Source organism: Lepisma saccharinum, chromosome 8 (genome assembly GCF_977018435.1).
Source record: "Lepisma saccharinum chromosome 8, izLepSacc3.1, whole genome shotgun sequence".
Classification (NCBI taxonomy): Eukaryota; Metazoa; Arthropoda; class Insecta; order Zygentoma; family Lepismatidae; genus Lepisma; species Lepisma saccharinum.
The window spans coordinates 73,557,633-73,584,392 of NC_139236.1; the positions used below are offsets into that span (position 1 = coordinate 73,557,633).

The 26,760-nt window shown below is 37.7% G+C and overlaps 1 protein-coding gene across 2 annotated transcripts; it reads right to left on the minus strand.

Moving 5' to 3' along the window:
- Positions 1-6,490: 6,490 nt before the first annotated feature.
- LOC145991555 (uracil-DNA glycosylase-like) lies at positions 6,491-22,151 on the minus strand. Of its 2 annotated transcripts, none has more exons than XM_083127588.1 (7): positions 21,957-22,151; positions 17,338-17,577; positions 15,927-16,077; positions 15,544-15,586; positions 14,027-14,115; positions 11,984-12,162; positions 6,491-8,319 (listed from the first exon to the last, which is right to left on the minus strand). In XM_083127588.1, the coding sequence occupies exons 1-7, from the start codon at positions 22,056-22,058 to the stop codon at positions 8,161-8,163; spliced, it is 963 nt and encodes a 320-aa protein (XP_082983714.1). In that variant the 5' UTR covers positions 22,059-22,151; the 3' UTR covers positions 6,491-8,160. The 2 variants fall into 2 exon arrangements, with proteins under 2 accessions (XP_082983714.1, XP_082983715.1); XM_083127589.1 differs by lacking the exon at positions 21,957-22,151 and adding an exon at positions 20,273-20,337.
- Between the last annotated feature and the right edge of the window lie 4,609 nt (positions 22,152-26,760).

Here is a 26,760-nt window from a genome sequence, read left to right on the forward strand (position 1 = left end):
AGACGAAAGTGGCAGATTCAGTTTCTCCGGTATCCTTTAGGGCTCAAACCTCACCCATCTTCTATTAATTATTCATGAATGACTTGCCAAACCATTCAGTCTTTTATACGCAGATGATCTAAAATTCTTTATTAATTTTCTGTAGACATCTATATTAAAGCAAGCCTGTTCGGCGAAAGAACAAACTTCAAAATTCTATTTTTGTTCTTTCCGTCGAAAGCCAGGGAGGGTCACATGAACCGCTGAAGCAATCGGCTTTGTCCAGTTGCCGTGGTGAGGGGAAATTCTCGTGGTATTCTGCGTTGCCAAATTTTTCGTTTCGAGTCATTTTCGAAACAGGCGGCACCCTCAACAAGGCCAAGCACGGCGAAGCCTAATCGTTGCCGCCGTGCAGCAAGTGAATGGGTCTCCGATTCCCTGCCTCTCACTGAAAAACGAGCGAAGGGTGCATATTGACAGTAAAACTGCACAACTGGATAAATATCAGGAGTGTAGCAACACCGCTCTCCCCCTACCTTTGAAACTCCCACAACTGGAGGCGAAAAGCCTGGGTTTCCTGAAGTTTTCTTTTTTGGCCAGTCGGTGCTTTAGGGATAATATACAAATATTTATGCATATTATTCAAAGAGACATATTCATGATTTCTCGTAATATTTTTTTTGTCTATCACTACTTAGAATTACATAAGCTTTGATAGACAATTCAGCGGAAGGGGCAATTGCTCCACATCGCGACCTCCCAAATTTCGCCTACGGATATAAATACGTTTTTCATTTATGCACTAAATTTGTGAACTTTTAGTATAATTTAAATATCCCAAAGAAAGAAGTTGAAAAGGAAAAGTTGTTATTCCAATCCCTATGTACGATATTTCCCTCTCATCCCTACACACAGCTTCATCCTTTCCCCCATGTTATCTCTTGAGGAAGCAGTAGTTTTTTAAACTTAACAAGCTTGTTTTGCTTCGATGGGTTATGCAAACGAAATGAAAAGAACTCGAACCTCTCAGACTTCTTTTCTGAAGCAGATAACTCCCTAATTACTGCTTAGTCCTCTTTACTGGGATTTTCTTTGGACTGGGATTCTCAGAAATCGCGTAATCAGTAAGGAACAATTTGCGTAATCCGATTTTCTTTGAATGTATTTATTATCCGAATAGCGTATTTACTCAGCAAGACGCTCCTAAACGACCGTATTATATGTGTAAGTACCTCGGTAATAGGATGGTTGTGACGTGGATGGATACAATTCAGGTGAAGGTTAACTGCCAGTACCATTATTCCCATTGGTTGAATTTCTTCCACCGAACAATCTTCCACAGACTGCATTACAGTATTTGGATTTTTTAAAGTCATAGAGAACAAGTTGGGTTGTTAGAATTGCATTTACAGCATCCCGTGTAAATAATCGATTTGATTTTAATTTTTGATATTAAGCGTCGCTTTTCTGTCACTATTGACTAATCGCGATTAAGGGATACTCACAACGAAGACCCATGCACAGGCTGCGATTCGAAGCCGGGACCCCTGGCGGAGTGGTTAGCACATCGCACTACGAGTTTCCCATAATCCTTTTGATTTGATCATAATCGATATTTATTAAAATTATTATAGGCACGTCAGCGCTCTTTTGATTCTTCACCCAACAAGTATATTAAAACACGAAAACACCTTAATTAGGGAGAATTCACAGCGAAGCGTGTCGCTTGGGTATTTCATCAATCGAATGCGGGTTTGTGCGTTCTTGCGGCTACGGTGTGTAACGTTGCTTTAATTGGCTCGTTCACAAACGTGTCGCCTTCCACTAGTAGAGTGAGATTACTTTCGTAACATCTCGGACTGTTTTGCATTGGCAGCTTTGGAGCGAGTCATAAGTCCCGGAGCAGCCAATCAACAAACGAGCCGCTGGCGTCATCTCTACCCAGCACCTATCGCTATCCCTGTTGCTCGCGCTCTGGACTCTTGGTAGGCTCACTAACTGGACTCGCGCGGCCAGCTGGAGTTGTTATGAAAATAATCTGACTCTAGCTTCGGTTTGAATTCTCCCTGTAATGTATCTTATCAAGAACATTGTAAAACACAAGTTGAAACGAACATTACCAGGTCTCTGATAAAAGCCAATGCTGAATAGAGGCAGATGATTTTTGTTGTTTTACCTGGGTAGGTTCCAGAAACAAGTCGACCTCCAATGGCGAAAATTCGAAGCATTCTTCCGCTATGATTAACATAGCATCCCTCAATCCGTGGCGGAGGTTTACCATAGCACGCTACGACGCAAGGGGTGCCTGGTTCAAATCCCGGTCTTGGCGTTTTTTGTGAGTGTCTCTTCACAAATCTCATCCTATCATCAATCATCCCCATCGTCACGATTAACCAAAAGTGGAAGAAAGGCGAAGTAAAATAAACTAAATCAAACAACCAATAAGAAGAAGCGAGAGCATACCTGTAGAGAAGCGGCGGAAATCAACCCATATGACTTCCTGCCTGAAAAGCATTTGTTTCAGCTATTTAAAAAGCTCAGTTCCGGGAACTTTTTGATATTCTCTCACAGCTGAAAGCTTTTCACTATCCCCATCACTGCAAATATGTCAAAAGTCACTGGCTAAAGAGCACCATGTGTGCAAAGAATGTGAACAAAGATAATGGCATGTGTTCCAACTCTGAGCAAACACATGTTAATGTGTTCTCATGTAGCTACCATCTCACTCCAATAGTGTTTGCTCTGTCTACAGTCAATTTGTGCTGAACCAACAGAAGCTAGTGTTGGCACAAAGTCCACACAAACACATCTGCAAACAATCTCACACTTCCAAGAACAGAGGTAATCTGATCGACAGCTAAACGTTCCTCCGAGAGCATAGGCGTGTGCAGACCCTCTGATTGGGGAAGGGGGGGGGGGCAAGGAAATTTTACTTTCTCTTAGTAGATAAGTCTTAGCACTAAGTGCACATTGTGCAGAGGCAACTACCCCTGATCTGCAGAATTTTAGAAAAAAATGTATATGTTGCAGTTGAGATGTATTGGAATCACTGAACCACCTAAGTGTAGCAGCATTAATAACAAGATATTTTATGGGCTGTTAATAACAAAAAAAATTGTTAGAGAAGAAAGTATGATAGTCCAATTACATAGAAAATAATGTACTCCCTATGTAATTGATTTGAACTTTCATTGGTATGAAAACATTTCATTTCTCTTGAGTATAATATTGTTTAATAAGGGCGATAAGATTCCCCAACACTAAATTTCTAATTGGCAGTATTAGGGGAGGGGGGCAACTGCCCGTCCCCTTACGCACGCCTATAGGTAAAAAGGTAAAGTTTTCCCCTGTGCATAGCACCACGCCATGAAGGCGTATAGGGGGTGTGGGGGTAACGCCCCACACTTTCTTGATCCGGTCGTGAGTGGGAATGATGTGATCAGCATCACGCCCCTGACCGCCTTTACCCCCCAGGGTTTCCCCCAGGTACCCATGTTATTCGACGCTGGGTGTGCGCCGGGGCCGTTTCCGTTAGAAAAGTTCCCGGATTTGAACCGGCCGGGGATCGAACCCGGGACCTTGAGCATGGTAGTCAGATGCGTTACCGACTGAGCCACCGCGGCCACGCACGCCTATGTCTGAGGGAATGTAACATTCATCTGCCTTGCCGAGTGTATTCAGGGTGTAATATATGAGGTATACCGGGTGGTCCATTTATAATGATAGTACGGAATATCGCATGCAGAATGCATCCAATCGAAAAATTGCACAGAATAAAAGTTTGATACTATTGAGGGGGTAACCCCATAGGGGTGGGGGGTAAATTTGAAATTTCAAATGGAACACCCCAATTCGTTTTACATATTTGGATTCGGTATTGAAAAGGAAGAATTTTTTGTTTGAAAAATTTTGTAAAAAAAATTGCAAACTTCGAACATTTATAGCCCGACTCTGTGGCCAAGTGGTTAGCACATCGCGCTGCGACGCCAAGGGTCCCGGGTTCGAATCCCGGTCGGGCTTGGTTGTTTGTGAATGTCCATTCATCAATTTCATCATTTCATCACTCATCCCCATCTTCGCAAATTAGCCAAGAGGCACAAAACGCGAAGTAAAATAAACTAAATCAATCAATCAATCAATCAATCAATCGAACATTTATAAACATTTGGTAGTTTCAGATTCATTTTGTTCCCTTTATGTAATAACGGTTTTGGTTTCCGTTGAGAACATTGCATAAACGAATTTTATTCCAAAAAAGAAAATTGTTTGCAATTTATGTTCTTGTGTAACAATAAATAATATTAATTTGTTCCAACTCTTTGGTTTCAAGGAACAATTTCATATGAACAACAAAATTAAGTATATTAATACAAATTAGTTATCATTTGAGGTACACAAATAATGTTTAAAGGAGCAAATGTTCAAAATGATGACCGTTCTATTCAATGCATTTCAAAACACGGTGTCTGAAGCTCCACACTGTTCGTCCCAAAATGTCAGGAGTGATAGAGGCACAAGAATGAATAACTCCTTGCGTCATGATTTCTGGCGGCGTTGGAACTTCGTGGTAGCACTTTTCTTTAAGTAGTCCCCAAAAGGCAGAAATCAGGCGACGTGAGATCGGGTGAACGAGCTGGCCAAGAAACGGGTCCTCCACGTCCTATCCATCGACCAGGAAACTTTGTGTCCACCATGGCTCGAGCCTGAATGGAGTAGTGAGTAGTGTTGTTCATATGAAATTGCTTAGTTGCTTTCCCTCTTTACTTTTGTAGTTCAAACCACACAACTAGTTTTATCGAATTATTCAACTACTAAAAAAAAGTAAAAAAAGGTAAAGTGTTCCCCTGTGCATAGCACCACGCCATGAAGGCGTATAGGGGGTGTGGGGGTAACGCCCCACACTTTCTTGATCCGGTCGTGAGTGGGGGTGATGTGATCAGCATCACGCCCCTGACCGCCTTTACCCCCCAGGGTTTCCCCCAGGTACCCATGTTATTCGACGCTGGGTAGGCGCCGGGGCCGCTTCCACCGTTAGAAAAGTTCCCGGATTTCAACTACTCTCTTGTAATTTATGAAAATATCCAAGCTTTCATTTTGAGGGAGAATGATTTTGGATAGGTCATTACGTAGGTCATTTTGAGATTTTTTTTAGGTTATCAATTTCCAAGCTCTAAACATTACATACACAATAGACAGGAAGATTCAGCGTTTGCAGGAAATTACGATGTGCGAGATGGTACGAGGAACGCCATTCACCAATCGTGGGCTTGATAGCTCGGAGTTGCTACTTTGTTTGGGGATCGCTCGTGATTTGAGTCTCTTCCATTAACCTTTAGCAAAGAACCTCTCCGTAAAGGAACTTTTCTCATACATGCTTTTCAAACTTTCCAGAATGAACAAAAAATGTAGCTTGAGAACTAATTGTCATAGAGAGATTAAATAGTTCTTCTCTTTGAGAATGATAGGACTTAAGCAGAGATGAAATTAAAATATTTTTATCTCCAAATAATGTAAGTTAAAAAAGAAAAAATGGGACATTAAAATTTTACACAAAATTTGAATTCGGCATGTCCTTGTGGCAACCACAATAGACCAAAGTGAATGAAAAATGTATTATGTATTGTTGTTCTTGAGAGTTGCTGTTTTAAGTCAACTTAATGCACAGATAGGCTAATTGGGACTGGATCTAAAGTTTAAAGTGGGATACGAACTACTATGTACTTCCACTGGGTACTGAACCTGGGATCCCTTGATTACAAGGCAATGAATTACCTTGAGACCCCTCAAATGGAGTATGTAACAGTGGTACATTCCTACAACCATGCAAAGTTGCATTGAAAATAGGCTGATACTTCTTGGGGAGAAAAAAGAATAATATAGGAGAGCAGTATTGCCACCTCACGGGGAAAAAAAAATATCCAGAAAATCACTTCTAACATTGGTCCTATATATTCTAGATGCACCGAATTTATAGATAAGTACGATGTAAGACCACTCTCCAAGGACATGTGATGCTGAATTTTTAATTTGAAAGAAAAATGAGGGGCAAATATCCAACATTTAGAAAACCATAAGTTTCATGGAATGTTGAAAATCGGACGTTTGATGCTGGATCCCTAATTGTCACACCTATACCATAATATTGAGAGGGAAAATTCGACATGTTCAAATTGCATTTGTTAATAATAGTAACAATGGATATATTGTTTTGTCATTCCAGTATGTCATACTTTCATATGTATATAAGTGAAGAAAAAGAACTGGATTATCTGTATTTTTCAAGAAATGACATGTTGATGCTGCCATGTGGAGGTTGTTTTAATTGAAACCAGCTGTCAGGAATCCCATAATCTGGATGGTTTCACTTGAAACCGGCTGTCTGTTAAGCTAGATGCACATACATAACACATAGCTACACAACTCTGTTAAATAGCAACAATAAAAACAAGTATTACAAAAGTAACAAAGCATTTTAATGTCTCCAAATATGAAGTATAATATATTGACAAGTTATTATACAAAAATGGCAGTGTCTGTTCACAGGAACTCCAATCAGACTTCAATACGTTCACCTTATGGCTATTACATAAATGACAGATTAACACTCCTTGGAGTGGAGTACTATACTTGAAACAAAACTCTTACGACATTTAGAAAAAATAATAAAAAATAATAATCGCACTGCAAAGCTAAAATTGACATTCAGTACCCTTTTTGTTGCCTGTAAGCAATCCTTGACTTGTGATACAGCATTTATTATATTGCTGTTAGAATTATCAATACAGGTTTGTAGAACCTGTTTTGTACATTTTTGCTAAAAGAAATTGTAGGGATGGGCCGATATGAAATTTTGGTTGATACCGATAAAGGACCGATATAAAACTTACCGATACCGATATTCTACCGATCCGATATAAAATTAGAAATGGTCCTTGAAGAACCTGAAAGGTTAATTGACCTCCTTCATAAATGTGTTTCAAGGTGACTGCAGTGCAAAAGAAGTTGAATATTTAGACATTTACTTTTTTAGAAAGTAGGGCATGGAGATTATCCATAAAAATTACAACAAAATGGCAGAATTTTGCACTAAATTATCAGATTTATCGATATATTGGATCGGTAAAATAATCGGTAATTTTACCGATATGCCTACATCGGAAGATATCGATAGAGTACCGATTAATCAGTCCCATCCCTAAGAAATTGGCACATTGTTATATATTAGTGGAAGATGGAGTCATGGGCTGAAACAGCCATACATATCAAATGATGACGGAGACCTGATGTCAGCAGCGATGGGTGATGAAGTTACAGCCCAGTTGGCTGCTGCAGGTTGGCAAAAAAGCCATGGTCCGGTCAGGGTAGCTGCTGCCGCATCAGCGAAGAAAAGGAAGAAACCTCATTCGTTTGAGACAAATCAATCTATAAGGAAACGCCAATAAAATAGTTTGTTGAGGAAATTGAATTCAACAATAGATGAATTCGCCACACGAGTTGGACAGCAAGCAGTTGTAGTCACTACACGTGACAAACCTCAAAATAGCTTTTGGGGCAAAGTTTCTTGAGGATGTAGTTAAAAACCTTTGAACCTTCGGACTCATGCATTCATTAAGGCAGATTGTAATTAATTGCTATAAGTAATCCAGATGGATCCTAACAACCCAATCATCACACTACCAGATGGAACAACAGCACAAGTGCATGGAGGTATGCAGGGCCCGGAGAAGCCAGGATGTGAACCTAGATGTTGTTCTAATATCAATATAGTTTCTATTATAAAAATATAGGTATGACATTAATGAGGTACATACATAACTAACTTTATACATACTAATAATATGAAGTTGTTTGTAAAAAACAAAGCAATATGATTTATTCTGTTACATTCAGTTTAAGCAACCTGATTTGTTCTTTGTTTATTTCTCCACTTGGGTGAGTAGTATAAACAGTTTATAAGGTATGTACAGTACAGTATATGTGCTTACGACACTAGCAATAGTCTTAAAAAATAATTTCAGTTTGTTTCTATTTGTATCGATCTCTTACAAACTAACATTTCAAGTGGAAGTTAAAAAAAATGAAATTGGTGTCACAGTGTCAATCACTGTTGAACACCTAAACCTCAATATAAAAAGAGAAAGAACTGAGTATCACATAATTATGGCACAATTATCACAGCCTCTACTCTTCATCCTCCAGGGGCAGGTGGCACCAGTCGATTGGTTTCTTGTTCTCCTTCTCAAGAAGCTCGTTGCACTTGGAAAAGTGTTTGCATCCGAAGAACCCACGATGTGCAGACAAGGGGGATGGATGGGGTGCTTTCAACAGGTGATGTCGTTTCTTTATATTGAGGGAAGAAAAAAGTACAAAATTAACCACGTCAAAACAATAAAGGAAACTTAAAAATTATTGTAATTGTCTGTTGCCATAACATCAGTTGATGTTCTTTCTGTGGTGTAGTAGTTTATTTTTATACCACAAATGCATTATTGTTTTTCTTGTATGTACGCATTGCTTGCATTGTAGAATTATTTTCCTGTAGTTTACGGTTATTACAAGCATAAGAAAACAGTTTTTCGTTGTGACGTTTCAGAAGAACACATGCTCCCTTCATCAGACATTTATTTTCATTTTGACTAAAGATACAGTTATAACAATGGTTAGTAATTTTTTAAACAAAAAGAATCCGTTATATAATGGATGTTGTCAATGTTACATTGTTGTAATATTTCAACTTAACTGTGAAAAGAAGCAGTCTGTTTTATTTTTATTTCAGATATTATTTTTATTTTTTTATTTTTTTTGATCAAATTATTTTCTATTTAAAATTATGAATCCCGAATATCATCAGGTAATTCAAATTCATCATTGTTTTCACAAAGTGTCTCTCAAAAAAAAAATGATCAAAAAATAATAATAATATCTGAAATAAAAATAAAACAGACTGCTTCTTTTCACAGTTAAGTTGCTATATTACAACAATGTAACATTGACAACATCCATTATATAATGGATTCTTTTTGTATAAAAAATTGCTAACCATTGTTATAAATGTATCTTTAGTCAAAATGAAAATAAATGTCTGATGAAGGGAGGGTGTGTTCTCCTGAAACGTCACAAAGAAAAACTGTTTTCTTATGCTTGTAATAACCGTAAACTACAGGAAAATAATTGCATTATTGTTTACAATGACTTTTATTGTTATTTCTAAGATTAATATATTTGCTAAGCTTTCAAATATTGTTAAATTGTATAACTTTTGTGGGCTCCTACATAGATAATTGGCTACTAGTCTCACCTTTAACTTACCTCTGTGGTGGAGTGGTTAGCACAACATGCTACAACAGGAGGTGGCATCCAACGCCACCTGGGTATGGATGTTCTTTGTGAATGACCCTTCATCAAGTTTATCCCATCATCCCTCATCCTCATCATCGCGATTAGTCGAATGTGGCAGAAAAATGACTAAATAAAATCAAAAATCAAATCAAGTCTCGCTTTTGGAGTGCGAGGTTCCACATTTGATCCATGGTGTAAGTTCTGATCTACAAAGCTGAAAAACAGTGGTGATGGGGTTCCAAGCACTGACCATGGAAGGCCAGATGCAAAGCTTTGGCCCTCAAATTGCTGCTGCACAAAGTTTAGATTAGTATTTTGTAGCTCTTGAAAAAGATAAAGAGGCTTGAGGCATGAAAATGTTTAAAAAGTAAACAATCACACTGGAGAACTGATTGTAAAAAAAGCTGCTTCTTAAAAGATGTGGTATGAAATCAGAGATCCCAGGTTCGAACCCTGAGTAAGAAAGATGTGTAATTGTGTTTGTCCCATCGTTCATGATGTAAGCTCATCATTCAAGTTAGCCAAAAAGGTAGAAAAGCTACTTAAAATAACTGAAGAGCAAAGATATAAATGTAAGATGAACATCAGACAACATGAAAAAACCTGATTCTCATTTATGTAAGAAACAAAGATGTGTTTGCTTTTAATTAGGAAAGATAAGGTTCCCCATACACATTCCACCATACCTTGAAGGCACATTTAAGGTATATATAGGGGTAGGGTTCCACATATTTTTGATCTCTGCCATTTATGGAGGTGATGTGATCAGCAACACACACTGGCTAGTTCTCCCCCCCCCCCAGGTACCCATTAATTGGAGGCTGAGTGAAGCCTAGAGCTGCTTATGCAGGGACAAGGTCGGAAAATTCCAACCTTAGATCACCTACCCCAGGAATCAAACCTGGGTCTCCTAAGTGGCAGTCCGACACCCTACCGACTAGACCACACAGGCTCCTTGAACCTTTAGAGGACTAGAGCCTCTTCCAGATGAGCACTTTCCAAACTTTGTGCGAAGTATAAAAAAATGTAGGTCCACAACTAATTATCATAGAGATAAGAAATTAGTTTTGTTTTTTTCCCGAAATGACAGTGGCTGCGGTGGCTCAGTCGGTAACACGTCTGACTACCATGCAAAAGGTCCCAGGTTCGATCCCCAGCCGGTTCAAATCCGGGAACTTTTCTAACGTTGGAAGCGGCCCCGGCACCCACCCAGAATCAAATGACATGGGTACCTGGGGGAAACCCTAGGGGATAAAGGCGGTCAGGGGCATGATGCTGATCACATCACCCCCACTCACGACCGGATCAAGAAAGTGTGGGGTGTGGTGCTAAGCACAGGGAGCACACTTTACCTTTTACCCGGAATGACAGGCTTTTAGCAGAGGTGAAATTTATACATATTACCTCCCAATAACAAAATTAAAGGAAGAAGAAAAGATTGAAATAATAATAAAAAGATATTCAGCATGCTTCTGTGCCCACCACAATAGACCAAAGTGAACGAAACATGTTACATGTAGTATATAGCAGTAGTACATTCCTACCACATGTCAAGTTGCCTTGAAAATAGGCTGAGACGTCTTTGCGAACAAAAATTAGACAATGCACACGAGAGGCAGTGTTGCCAGCTTATGGAAAATATTTCCAGAATTTTGCCTGACAGTCATCGCTATGGAAGCTGGATGGACCAAATTTGCAGGGAAGTATGACAAGATACCATTCTTGGAGGACATCCCCAAATTTTGGAGGAAAAAAAAAAGATGAATGCACCATTTTCAAAGTCTCAATCTACAGGAAATTTTGAAAATTGGGCAGTTTCAACTGGAACTTTAATTGTCTCGAATTATGAACATGTTCTTTCGTTTTTGTCATTACATGCAAAAGTAAAATATCTATTAGCAAAAAGTGGTGGTTTAATAAGATCTATCCCAAAATACCATACTGGATATGTTGTTTTGTAATTCGAGTATGTCATACCTTCATATGTGGTACAAATGTTAAAAGACACTGAAATATCATGTGTAGTTTTGAAGAAATGACATGTTAAATGCTACTATGTGGAGGTGATACATATAGCTACCACTCGTTCTTTGTAAACCGGCTGCTAAATGTTAATTTGGAAAAGTGTTAGTAATTTGAAGGGAAAATATAGTAGACACAGTGTCTCCAAAATATCTGACTTATAGTTTATAATCAAAGTCCAATCGCATATTTAATTTAGTTTTTGTTTTATAGTCTTGCGCTCCTGTAAGTACAAGCCAGCACTTTTGCATGTTCTGCAGGATACTTGGAATCTAATAAGCATCAAATTGTTGATTCATTGGGTTTATTTTACTTCACTTCTCTGCCACTTTTGGCTAATCATGAAGATGAGGACGAATGGTCATACGATGAGCTTCATGGAAGGGACAGTCACAAAGAACGTTCAGGTTGGGATTCGAACCCGGGACCCCCTGCATCGTAAAATGCTTCTGTGCTAACCACTCCACCACAGAGGCCGACAAGTATCAATTGGTATGTTTAATTAATTTCAACCTGTTTCTAAACCTATAAACCCATCAATCTTAGCTAGGAGGAAAGTCAAATTTACTTTTATTCATAAAAATGTATTTGGCTACTTCTACATATAGTTGCACAACAAAGTACAGTTGTAACAGTAACTTACTTGATTAACAACGGCTGCTTTCTTCTGCGCATATGAGCCCCATAGCAGGAAGACAATGCCTTTCTGGTTGTCGCTCAGGTACTTAATCACAGCATCTGTGAGCTCCTCCCATCCGCGGTCCTTGTGGGAGTTTGCCTGATGAGCTCGGACTGTGAGACAGGCGTTGAGGAGCAGAACACCTACAAAAAATAACCCAAGAATTCATTCACACATATATCGTACAAAGATTTTCACACTTCTTTTTTCTTTATTAAAAAAACTTGCCAACTGAGATTTTGCTAGGAATGCAATATAGAAACAATTAGAAATAAATCAATATTATGTCATTTCCCCCTAAAATAACCAAACTGATGAAAATAGTTATGACAAAATTAGTGTTGACCAGTGGCGAAGCGTGCTGTTTCTGAAAGGGTAGGCAAAGGATGGAGGTAGCTGTGATTTTTTTTAAAAAGTAGTATGTTAAAATATAGCCCGTAAAATATAAGATATTGCCTGAATCTCAATCTACTGCTGTTCGAAAAAGTCGGGATAGGGATTGAAAGGGATAACGTAGTGATTAATGCTCTCACCTTATAATCAAGAAGTAGAAGGTTCAATTCCCCCTGGAGGCATTGCTTCACATTCTACTTTAATCTAGTCTCTATTAGATATATGAGAAAAAAAGCGTTTCTGTCTCGAAGGTCAGAAAACAGTGACGATGGGACTCAATATTCTGACCACGCGTCACCCAATGAAAAAGCCATCTGTCAGGCCCTAGCCTTCTTACATTTGTTATATTAAAGCTCCTTGTAAAAATTATTTGCTACTTCAATAAAATGTTTCTCGCATTAAAGAAATGATTACTCCGCAGCGTATTGGTTATAACAGTGTGCTAGGACAAGGGCCTCAGGTTTGAATCCCCACCTGGGCATACTTGTTTCTTGTGACTGTCCCTTCGTCAATGTCATCATAGCATCGCTCATCCTCATCTTCCCAATTAGCCAAAAATGGCAGGAAACCAAGTAAAATAAACTAAATCTATCAATCATTTTTTAAAACTCTTTTATGCATTTCTTCTTTAACATGAGACTTTTCTTAAAATTATAACACGATTTAGATAATGATGAAATGCTAAATGAGAACACGGACACCTTTCTGTGCAACATACCGACCAGAAAATTTCAGAAACATGAACTCTCTCAATACGTTTGCACTGTACCCCTTTTAAAAGTAGCGCATTTTCAGGTATGTCACAAATCATGAAAGAAAATTTCGCCTCAATATCCCTTTCCTCAAAGTAATAATTTTAAAATAATTTCCCCCTCTGAATCAAGATTGGTGTGGGGCACATCCAGCAGCTAACACTTCGCGATAAGCTTTTTCTCAAAGAAGCTGAAAGAACCAAACTTAACATTGGTAACCAACTTACATGCATTATTTGAAGTTATAATTCTAATAATACCTATGTTGATAAGTTAGTAGGTCATGTTTAGAGGTGTTAGCAACACATTTTCGCAACGTGTTTGCATCCACTGCCTTCTTTGTCAAGCGCTCGTACACGATCGACACTCTTCCCCGATGAAGCCGGCCTCACCGTGTACGTTACAGGCGAATGTGCCCCATAAATTATGTTTTCCCCGCACGAATCACATAGGTTGTTGAGACCAGCTAAGGCACTCTCAGGCGGGCCTCACTGAATGTGCAGATCGAGTTTCAGGAAGGGCTGGAAACTTGCAGTAATTATCGGAAGACCTAGAATTTCAGTTCTTTTATTCAGTGTAGTTTAATGAAATTATAAGTAATAAAATAATCCGTAATAGACAAATATATCAGGATAGGCCCGGCCTCATAGGGTGCTTCACCATGGGTGTGTTTTACTTTATGACCTATAGAGCTTGTTTGAAACAGCCTAGCAGTGTGGAAAATAGTGATAAGTAAAAAAAGCACACACACACACACAATTGTAATTATAAAACAGAGGTTAAAGTTGTACCTAAGTTAAAGGTTACATACACATGAAATGAAATTTACAATTAGGTTTAAATAGAAATGTATGAAAATTACCTTGCTTAGCCCATCCATTCAAATAACCATGGTTTGGTTGGGCAAATCCTGGGATATCACATTCCAGTTCCTTGTACATGTTTATTAAACTGTGTGAGACAAAGGAAACAAATGAAATACGTGCACACAGAAGCAAAATGGGATAAACATAGGATGTCACAATTTATTGTTACATTATTATTGGTTTCAATATAGGAAAATGTTTACAATTTTTTGTTGTTATATTCAAATATTTTAGAACACAAAGAATTACTTATGATTAGTGCCCAGGCTTCTAGGCTAGGTCAATAACTGCTCAAATACAGTAAAACCTCGTTAATCCGGACAGGCAAAAGGGGGGGGGGGGGAAAGCAGAATGCAAGGTTTTAAATGTGGCTAGAAGTCAACAATCGCATTCGTCATATTGCTCCGTAACATTTTACAGTACTGTATAGTGTATTTAGGCCTATGCCCTTTATATACACCATAATAAACGTATTTTGTTGCTATAAACTGAGTTTTAATACACTTACTACTGTTCTTTTATGTTATTTCAGTTAATCCGGACTAGTCAACTTATCCTGCCATTAGTCCGGATTAACGAGGTTTTACTGTAGGTACTAAAAATTATGAAGAAAGCATTATAATAGGAATTAACTTGTGATATTGTGGATATGGAAAAGCCTAAGATTTAAGATTCAAAATCTCACATCCAAAATTTCATATTTCTATGATACTAACAACCAAAATTTCCTAATATAGTCAGAAGATTGACAAAATTTTGCATTAATAGAAAAAACAGTTTTATATATTCATTAGGGTTGAGCTGATGTATCGGTCAAAAAGTATGGGTTGGATATTTCCCATTATTTTAGTCTTTTGCAAGGTCCACAAAAATGCCACGCGATAGTTTTACAGAATCTATTTTTCCTGGAAATTGTACAAAATTAGAATTTTCCATTAATTTTGCTCAATTATTGTGTGGAAAACTATATTTTGTGATTACGTAAGAGGTATTTTAATACTCTTGAATATTTTGAAACAAAACTCTGACAAACTGATGTTTATAATTGGCATGCAATACTTAGAAACTAATATTAATCAATATTTTAAACAACTTTTGGTTATTACAATTTCAAGCATCAGTAACGGCAAGAGTATTGGCATCGGCTCAGCCCTACATAATTATTGGTTTCAAAATAGGAAAAATGTTTAAAATTTTCTGTTGTTGAGGTTTTGCTTAGTCTATTTTATGTCCAGATAAGCCAGTCAGGACCGAACCTACAGTTTAAAGTGGGATCCAAACCACCATGCAATATGCTTTCACCAAGAATCAAACCCCAGACCCTTTGATTACAAGATGAATATATGCCATTATGGTGACCATATGTACATATGTATGTCAGGAAATCTGCAGAATGTAGTTTCTATCATGAGCACAATTTATGATGCATCCTTTATATGAATTGAAGAGAAGGTCATAAATATGATAGCATAGATGCTTTATTTCAATTAAGAAGTAGTGCTTAACATCTCACCTAGGAGGAGGCTGTACACCTTTCTGCACACTGAAACACAATCCTAGGAGAAAAAAATAACATCAAGTCAGATCTCTGTTGATTACACACATAAACATATCATACACACAAAAAATAACAAAATTCATATCAAAATCTCTGAAACACTGGAAGATATAAAAACAAACTTTAATCTTGATTTGATATTCCAAAATATAGTTGAAAACTTTATGATTTTGGGATAAGAATCAGGGCCCTAAGTTGAAATCATACTGGGTGGTCAGAATAAAAAAGGATTTTTCCTCGTACACTTAGACGGGTGCAAAACAGCCATATGTACCAATGCACCCAAAATTTTTTAACTCATTCAATACAAAATAGGAAGACCCAGAACTTTTACGTACCATGTGCCTGCTTCGGATTGTGGTATGGGTCTTGGCCTAAAATTACTACTTTCACATCTTGGATCCGACACATCCGTGTCCACGTCCAAACATTTTCCTCAGGAGGGAAGACAGTGTTGCATCTCCTTTCGTCAAGCAGGAACTTACTTAGCTGTAACAACAATAAGAAAATTATTAAGTAAATCAATACAAGAAATGGTAATCTTCACATGAGTATGTAATAAGAAAAACACTGCTCCAACGAAAATGACACGTAAATTGAAACAAAGTGCACAAAGTTTCTTCCCACAAGAGCACGATTCTTAATTTAAAAAAAAAATCTGTATATGGTAAATAGATTTCTTTTGTGCATCCTTTCACACTTGAAAAGTACATACTTGTAAACCCCCGAGAGTTAGGTCCCATAGACTAAAGTTCCAGTCTTGCCAGGCAGAGCAGTGCATTCCTTTGTGTTGCTCTTGTCACTTGAATTCAATCTAATCACCATTCGTCCTCATCATTCTGTATTCAATTTTAATTTTGAACATTACATTTTTTTTCTCTTCAGGATATTTTACATTGCTATTCTACCTATTGGATTAAGCAGGACAATGAAATTGATGATAAGTAGGCTTACCATATTTTTTTGGGTCCAACCCAGGACATATTTGCGATCAACTCGTTACTGCTGAAAAGCCTTAAACCATAAATTGTACAAGAAAAAATATTAACATTATTTTCTAAAATCAATCAATTAATTTTCAAATGTTTAATTGAATAGTACATTTTCTGATGTTTAGGAACCCTCTCTGTTCTAGGTAGCATTATCTGTTACTAGAGTCAGTTGTACTTTTCACTAGACATGACTTTCTTCAGAAATGGCTTTTTGTTTTAATAACATCATAAAGTTCACATGAAAGTTCTGAATTAATTTTAACATTCAGCAGATGTTTAACAATGGATACTGGAAGTCTACCTCTTTCTGCAGACCAAATATTCCCCATAATTGAAAACACTCTCTCAACTGAAGCCGATGTTTCAGGCAACGACATAACAAATAACCAAACTGAACCATTTTAGAAATGTTGGCACATGAAATATCAGTCTTTTGAAGATATGACAAAGAGAATGCTATACCTATCTAGGGCTCGAACTTGGAATCTTTGGCTTTGTAGGATGTTATACTGACTGCCCTGTTGCAAAGGCCAGCTTATTAAACATTACTTTTCTGTTGCTTTCATGCAAATCACAATGACGAGGATGAATGATGAAGGTACGTACTCGCAATGGAACATTCACGACAAGACTACAACTTGAACCTGGAACCTTTGGTACTAAAAGAGTCGACCAGTCAATGTGCCTGGTTACTGAGACTGCACTCCTCATTGTTAAGTAATCAAAAATATACCTAATGTCGGGAACAGACACTTACCTTTTCGAAATATGGTTTCCTGAATTCTGGCTCCAATGCTTGAAACCATGAAATCCCAATATTTGGGTGCAAGGCAGGAGTCTTTTTTGACTGAAGGCGAATTCTTGCCTGAGTCTGACTAGTGCTGATTTTACTCTTCTGTTCCGGAGTCAACGGAGCCGAGTCTGGCTTTTCATTTTGGCCGTTAACTTCGGAAATGTGGCCATACTCCTTCAACTTCTTCGAAGGTGGTGTTACAGCCTGTAGCAGATGAAAATTAAGGAAAATTAACTGAAATTATCGCAAGAACTAAATACTGGACTATAAAATAGTACAAAAATGTAGGCTAAAATGTCTACAGTAAACAGAATTTTCTCAAACGCAAGCATGAGAAACACCTACCGACAATTTGAGAAAAATAAAACAAAGAAGAACAGCAGCAGCAATGCAAATGAAAAATTGTCAATAATCCATTCTGCTTACTAGAGTCGAGCCAAACTCTCTTCCAACGTAGGATGCACCTTTCTGGCAAAGAAATTTGCAGTAAAAACCTACCACTGTCTGCCTGTTTGAGCAACAAGTGGCAAACTTTGAATCCATCCTTGCCAAAGCAGCTACCGGGAAAACAGGATTTCGTCAACATAACTGTTTTGTGCTGTGAATGGGTGTGAGCTTGGCCCTGATATATGTATGTCAAATTTTGAAATGTGTAACTACTTCCTTTCAGTCTGTGCAATGCTTAGTAGCCTATCAATACATGGTGTGAATACACTTGTACATCTATTATCATAAACAAACCTACTAATCTGTCAATCATATGGAAATAACAAAATGATATAGAATGTCAAAGATCATTACTTACACTATATACAGGGTCCGGCAGAGGAGTTAGACGGTTTTGAAATGTGAATAACACACCTAATTTTCAAAGGTACAGAAATATATTACTACAGAAATACAGATTATGGTATGCCATTTTAAGTTATTGTATGCCAATTGCCATGGCAATTCTTCATGACTGTAAAAATGATGTCCAAGTGACTTCCATTTACGTGTACACACATTCGAAGCCTCTCCCAGAAGTTGCGGACGGCACGTTGCAATATTTCACCATCAATGTTCGCAATTTCATCTCTAATTGCAAGCTTCAGGTCGTCTAATGTGCGAGGTATATTCACATACACCCTGGATTTGAGGAATCCCCACAGAAAAATCACAGATTGTAAGGTCTGGTGAACGAGGAGGCCAGGGTATGTCACCAAACCGGGAAATGACATGTCCTGGATAAGTTGACGAACAACAGCCATAGAGGATCTAGATGTGTGAGCCGTTGCTCCATCTTGTTAGTACCATATGTCTTGCTGATTTATCCTACGCCTACGCCGACGAAGTTCTGGTAAAACAAAAGTATTCATCAATGCGATATAGCGTTCGGAGTTCACCGTCACACAATCCCCATCTTCATCTTGGAAGAAATACGGGTCGATGACACCAAACGCTCGATGTTGCACATTCCAGGATGCCATGCTTACTGGGCTGACAACCGTTAAGCAGGCCACTAACTTCTCACCGGATTGCCGATTATTGATTTGAATTTATTTCAATTGTTCAAACGGACAAAGCGCTGACTCAAGATCTTAAGTAGGTCATTTAAAAGGAAAGGAAAAAGGCCTTTGAATGTGTATAGAAGTAAATTGAAGGCATCATTTTTTTTTTACACGAACTGTCGTGGTAAATAAAAATGGCATACAATAACCTGTATTTCTGTAGTAATACATTTCTGTACCTTTGAAAATTAAGTGTGTTATTCACATTTCAAAACCATCTAACTCCTCTGCCGGACCCTGTATAATGGTAAAATCTGCTACATATGTACACTGTTCCCAAAATGTATACACCAAGGAAGTTAAACGCACATGTTTTATTTTTCAAGGCACACCCCAGATTTTGTTTGGTCACATATTTAGATGTAGAAATGTTTGTTTTTAACATGGGTTTGCCCTCATCAGCACCCAGATCTGAAGTTGTGCAATATGTAACCAAAGAAAATGCGTGGTTCTCCATTTTTGGTGAAGACTGTAAGTAATATTAAAATTTCCCTTGGTACAGCATTTCAAACATATCGGTTTATGGGAATAAGTCACAATTAAAAAAAATACATGGGATTGGGACTAGAATAGAAAATATCACTTGTCTAAGCAGTTCCATTACAGTATAATTATTTCATTTTACAGATTAAAAAAAAATACTGCAACTTGTATTTAAAATTCGTACATCCATCTTTTAATAGGCCACAATAGAGACAAAAAAATTAACTACATTTTGAGAAATGCGCCTCCTAATTTTTTGTTTGTTTGATAGCACTACTAACTTAACAACTATCCTCAGTTAAGTGTATAGTGAATTAATGGATTGGTACTTTTCTGCATTCCTAGAGGTGTGTTCAACACTATAAAATCATTCTGAAACATGTGTACTACAAATACAACTTTCCCCTCTTCTATCAGATTATGCTCTTTTCAAGTACGAAGACAATGATTCCAAGGTAAGTGCACAGAAATAATAGTATACGGAACCCCTAATTGGTTTTAGTTTTAATATTTATTTATGTAAAATTTAAGGCAAAAAAGCATGAACTAAAAAAATCATGTAAGAAAATTATGAAATGTGTAGGAGCAACAGACGTGTTCCTATTTCTCTGTACATCATGAATAAAAGTTGCTTCAGTTATGAACATGCGTAATCACTGAAATAATACGAAAAGGACTAAATAAAAAATAATTAAAAATGTACACATTTCTGCACCCTACAAATTTCAGGATGTCATTAAAAACACTAACTCTCCTTGAAAACAAAAATTTCCAAAAAAATGCAGGGTGAACACAGGTATGCTGCTCCCAACTAATTTACTATGCTTCAGACACATTTCTTCCATTTTACAGAAGAAACTACTTACCGTAATAAGTTCTTGTAGCATTGTCTAACATCGGGAAGGTGTTTCGTGTGATGTGGGAATGTTTCATAGCAGAAATTCATGTTCTTTGTTGTAAATTAATTCTCCGACGGACAATAGCCTTTGGCGCGTACACCTTCGTACATCATCACACCTTCATAATATATTTCTTGGGTTCCGAAGGTTGAAACACTGAATAACGAATGAAAATCGACAAAACACAAGCACGATGCACGATTATGTAGGAAGGTGTACGTGCCATATTATGTCTCAGGCAAGCGAAGAGACTACGAGAAAGAAGTACTCGTAATGTGAAAAACTGCAATTACTTTGATCAAAAAAAACGTCAATACACCATAAGGAATGTTCCGTGAAGCAGATAGGTAAGTACGGATGTCAAATGTTGACAAAACGAAGAAGTTATAGGTGTCAGACGGATAGTAAATTTTTACCGATTAAAAAAATTCAATGTAAATCTCGAGGGCGTACAGTAGGTCAATGGCCCTCAATGCAGCAACAACAGTTCTCACCTGTACTAGTGGCCCATTGCCACCATGACTAGCCGCAAAATACTTTTTGTGCATGCAAGAGGAAATTGAACTGAAGGAAACACAGACTGTAAACATGTATCAAAAGTGTAGTGGTGGTTGGGAAGAAAAGAAATGTAGTACACGGTAGGATACAGAATGGTCCACCCACACAGTGAACCTTCACTGCAGAGATTTTTTTTTATCGCTTTATGTTATGGTACTCCAGTTAAGGAAAGAATCACCAAAAGTAGAGAAGATGGTACTCACATTGAATATTGTTAATTTACAGCCATTCAAAATGTAGTTAGGGGAAAGAGTTTAATAGCATTGGTTCCAGAATGTCGCTTCAGCACATGAAAATGAATATGGCTTCACAATTAGCTGGGGGGGATGTTTGATCGATCCTTGGGGTTAGCTGGAAGTATACTCGTATAGTTTAACATGGCGACAATGAGACAACTGGGGGATACCATCCCCACCTCACTTCGAAAACTGATTAAGATAATCATTTTATGGCAAGGTAATTATTTCTTTCCTCAAAAATTTATAATGATTTATAACCTGTTCATACGAGATAATAATTTCGGTGGTAATAACACTTTTTTTCACTTATGTCTCATTGTTTACAATCAGCAAGTACAAGCTATAGCCGCAGTCCACTTTTTTCATTTTTTTTTCTTTTGCACGAAAACAGAATATCATGTAAACGCCTATGTTTCTAAAGCACGAGTGAGGACCGTAGCAACACATGGCGTGAATGTAATAAGAAACAAATTAATTTTGAGATTCCTTGGGGCATGATTATACACACATCGCCTATTTTTAATCCTGCTTTATCTCGAGATTAATTGTAATTTCCTTGTTTCGGAATATTTTATCATCAGTAATGTTTGATATAAATTAAAGATATTGTGTTAAAATCGTTGCTGACTTATTCGATAAGATTTTCTTTTAAAAATGAAAATAAAAGTGTCCTTTGACTTCTTTCTTCTTAATATTTTTTTCTAACATGATAGAATTTAATGTCACTTTAAAAAAGCTTTGAAAACTTATTTCTGTGCAAGAAACATTGTATCTAAATTACCTTGCACTGAATTTCTACTACCGGCAGGTAATGTGTCTGCCGGTTGCTTATGCAAATAAAGATAAAAACTTACATTTTCACTGAGAGATTCTTCACTAGTAGAACTGCTGCTAGATAAAACTCGTTTCACAGGAACTGGTTTGAAAAATGTCAAAATATTTTTCTGCGTTGGCATTTTGTTCAACACTTGTCAGATATCAACGTAACGTGCATACGAACAACGCCCCGGCAACCACGATACAAATTTTGGCGCGCTTTCAGTGTCGTTGTTAACCATGTGATGTAGTGTGTTATCTCTTGCATAACTGAATAAATGCAGTAAAGGTGCTACTGTATGTCTATGCTGTAAACCTTTGTGAATACTGTGTTATCACTCAAGTCAAGTTGACTGTGATATCATGAATGGACGGGCATTAAGAAAGAATACAGATCTATTCTCTCTCTCCGAAAATCGTCCGCGCGTTTATTATGTTCCCATCGGCAACCCTTTCATGAAACTTAACACTGGTAAAAAAAGGTAAAAAAGGTAAAGTGTTCCCCTGTGCATAGCACCACGCCATGAAGGCGTATAGGGGGTGTGGGTGTAACGCCCCACACTTTCTTGATCCGGTCGTGAGTGGGGGTGATGTGATCAGCATCACGCCCCTGACCGCCTTTACCCCCCAGGGTTTCCCCCAGGTACCCATGTTATTCGACGCTGGGTGGGCGCCGGGGCCGCTTCCATCGTTAGAAAAGTTCCCGGATTTGAACCGGCCGGTGATCGAACCCGGGACCTTGAGCATGGTAGTCAGACGCGTTACCGACTGAGCCACCGCGGCCACTGGTAAGAATAGCTAACTATAGCTAACTGGTAAGAATAGCTAACAATAGCCAAACCGCTCCCGATAAGCGCGTGCACTCAGACGTTGTTGCCACATTTTCTTTACATTTCTTGTAGTTGCAAGACGCCTCTAGTTATTTTTACGCCATAACCACGTTCGGGGTTGATTTTTTTAACTAGTTGTGTTATGGTGCTGTTTTGTTGTTATAGTGTTGTGCTTTAAGTTTTTTCCTTAGACTTTGCATAATGCAAGTTATCACTCATGGCTGCTGGTGAAAATCCCAAGTATGAAGACAAAACTGCAGGATATTATTTCCTTAATGGAGAGCAGAGGTGCCCTTCCCCCTCAAAGCCAATGGCGAATTCCCCCGCAAAATCATGTCATGCGTCACCCCAAATCATATCATGTGTCCCCCCCAAAAAATCATTCGCGCCCTCAAACCATATCGTAATCCCCACAAAGTATTTAATTACCACAGCTTGTCTACCGAAAGTAACTTTTTTCTTAGCTTTACAGAACACTGTACTTGATCTGCCTGTCCTCCCTAAACAGGGGTGCCCATCACTCTTGGACCACCCCTAAAATCGTTCATCATAAACCCCCGAAAATAGTTTGGATCAATGTGTAATTGATTATGTCTATTTGAATGAAATACCATGTTACATTGTCCATATATCTTGATTGTTCGATTATCGAAAAAACGTAAAGCTAGCACATTGATTGGTTAAATGTAGTAAATTAAAATATGTAAATATGCATATAAATAGTATTTTTGAGTGGGTTTATAAAACTCAATTTGAGTATTGAACACAAATTGTTACACATCTTAAGAAAAGGATAGAATAATTCAACCTTGGCAAACCAAATAATATGCTCCAGCCGTATGGCAGATTCACGAGACATTACAGAACACTAGCTAAAAATTCTTAACCTCAGGGCGATAATATAATAGGGTTCCTCTTTCAAAGAAATCTCCCCCATCCCCCGTTTTCCTCGGGTAAATATAATTATTTTAGTAACAAACCATAATCCGTAACAATAATTACTTGGATTTTATATTCAGTGCAAATTTAAAATTTTCCTGTGACAAGTTAGAAATGCAGATTCGATATATTTTGGTCCCAAATATGGTGCTGCTTTAAATTATGCAGTATACCAACACTAAGCATTATATTTTAAGAAGTGATGTTATTAATGAATATCTAGAATATCGCATATGTCTTGTAATGCATCTATAGTATAAAACTTCACATTCACCTCAGTAAAGCGCCAAACACGCATTCTCGCAACACATGATTGCGAGTGAAGCGAGCAAGAAAATGTTTACACCAATTTCTTTGCAGACTTTCAAGAATATTAATTTAATGGGGTGTCAATACTTTCTTAGATCCCGAGATATTTAGTCTTTTCCAGCTTCTCTTTTGGCACGTTTGGAGTCGAAAACGTGTAGATACAATATCGCTAAATACAGTCTCCAAAATTTAATGTTCGAACTCTCTCTCCACTACAGAAATCTCTCGACAATCTAAGATTTAACACTTTACCAAGAGCTTCCTATTTCCTCCTTTAAATTTAATACTCAATTCTACCACCAAAATTTTCATGCTAATTTTAGACAGCATTGCCTCCTCCAAAAAAATTAATTCTCAGTCTCCACACCAGAATTTCCGCAACAGTCTAAGACAATAGTAATACATAAGAATTGGATACCCCCCCTTAATTTCATGTTCAATCTCCCTCTAACTAAAATACCAGCCATAATGTAAGACCTAGAGTTGGATAATGCCCCCCCCCACGTTTAATTCAGAATCCCCCCAGAACCCTCGTGTCAATTAAAACCTAATATGTAAGAGTTGGGTATTTCTCCCCTCCCTTCGACAATACCCTTACACACTTCCTTTTTAATCTTTATCTGTATTTCTTTCCTCTTTCCATATTCTTTAATTTTGTTTCTCTTTCTTTTCTTTTTCTTTACCATTTCCTTCTGCTTTTCCTCTTTATCTCTTTTTCAATTTGGCAACATCGCTTTCCTACTCCAGTATGTTTGCTTTAACAAAGAGTACCGCTCCCTTCGATAACCGCTGGGGATATAATGAACGCGCGGACTTGAACTTCTGGCATGTTTATTCGTTTTCCCCGTTAATCCTATATCAGAGATTAGGGGTGTGCCGGATCCTAAAAAGTCGGTACCGGGATAGGGAAAACTTTTCCCTTCTCGATCCCGACTTCGGGAAATGATTTTCCTACTTTTCGAGATCCCGATCAGTTGGGAAATTCCAAATGGTAATTTTTAAAAGTGTTAATGGACACTTGCAATAACTTTAGTCAGTCAAATAGCAGGGCAGTAGTCCAGGGTATAACTTCTCCTGCAATGCGTATACCTTTTATTTTCGTTTCGTATGTAATGGTTTTGTAATAATCAAACATGCTACAAATTGTAGTCAATGGACCCGAAATCAGCAACCAGTCTAAAGATCTAAATATTTTGAATTTTACCAGAAAATAAGCAATTATTTAAGAACTTTAGGCCATCGATTTTTGGTGTTGAAGAAGTAAAAACCAAACATCGAACAAACATAGACTTTCTGGCAGCGCCACAAACACGTGAAAGCAATGAGAGGTTTTTAGAATCCCACGACACATTATTTGTTGCCTACATAATAACGTAAACAAACATAAACAACACACATCAAAGCACCTGAATATATATTTTCCCTGACGGGAACTCACATTTAATTCCCCACGGACGATTGCATCAACTCGTTCCATCTCACACCTCCCGGAAAATTAAATGTGCTTTGGATGCCTGGAATTTTCCAGCACGTCGGCTTGAAATGGCGCGAGCAGTGATTCGTAATATGTGAAAGAGAGTGATTCACAACAAACAGACACACGGTTCCATGAACTTTGGGGCTTGTGGTTTCCCGGAACATGATTTATTTTCACCCGGAGATTAGAACGAAAATACAAGTTATCTTCGAGAGTGCCTGGTCCCATTACATTACAGCAAATGGATCTCGTGTGGTTTTACCTCCTTCCTTTCGGAGGATTCATATTTAATGTCGCTGGCACGATGGCAAGACAAGAAAAATGAAAAAAAAAATATATGTGGATGAGCAGTGCATATATCTATGATTCCAGTCCAAAGAGAAAGAGGAACCTCAAGTACTAATAAGTCGGGAGATTAATATGCAATTTGCGATTAAAATTACCACCTGAGCGCTAGTGTCGCTTCCAATATGGCCTCTCTACGTAGGATAAATCTTTGTTTACATTCAGTAGTAGTACGTAATAGCAGCGTGTTGTTATTGCTGGGATGGAAGAGACGTTTAAAATACGCTATATTTTTAAATATTGCGAATGCGATGTGAATTCCAGAAACTATAAAGAAGCTGAAGCTGTGCTGAGAGCGAAGCATTTAATTATGATAGGCAAAAAAACGCAGACGAAACTAATGTATACGCACTGGTTCTTCAAAGCAGTGCTGTTTCATCTGTTCCCCCGTTGTAACTGGAACTATCAGAAAAGATTTGAAAATAAAGCAATTCACCTGTATTGCAAAGCTTAGGCAGTGGAAAAATGATCGTTGCAGTTCTCTCCCCAAAGAGGCAGGCTGGTTTAATAACAACACAGGATAATCATAATAACAATAACAACAATTCCATTGAGGCTATCTTCAGTCTTCACTGAAAATTGACTTACTGAATGAAACAGCAACATTAGCATGTCAATTTCCTTTTTCTGACTTACCATTATCATAATTAATCATTAATTAATTATCAAACTATTTCCATCTTCGCACTTAATCGACTTGCACCTGTTCCAAATTACATACATACTATATTGTTTTCGAGGAAAAAATGTTATATTCATAGAGAACAATTTAAAACTTACTTTCATGGTAATAAAATCATCTTTCTGAAAATAAAGTGAACAGACTCGTGCGTTCTTCGTAATTTCCTTGCCGTCAATCAGTTCTGTTTTCCCTGATATATTTACAAATTTCATTTTGTTCATTCCACGGGGTGGAAAACACATGTAAGCTTTTCACTTGTC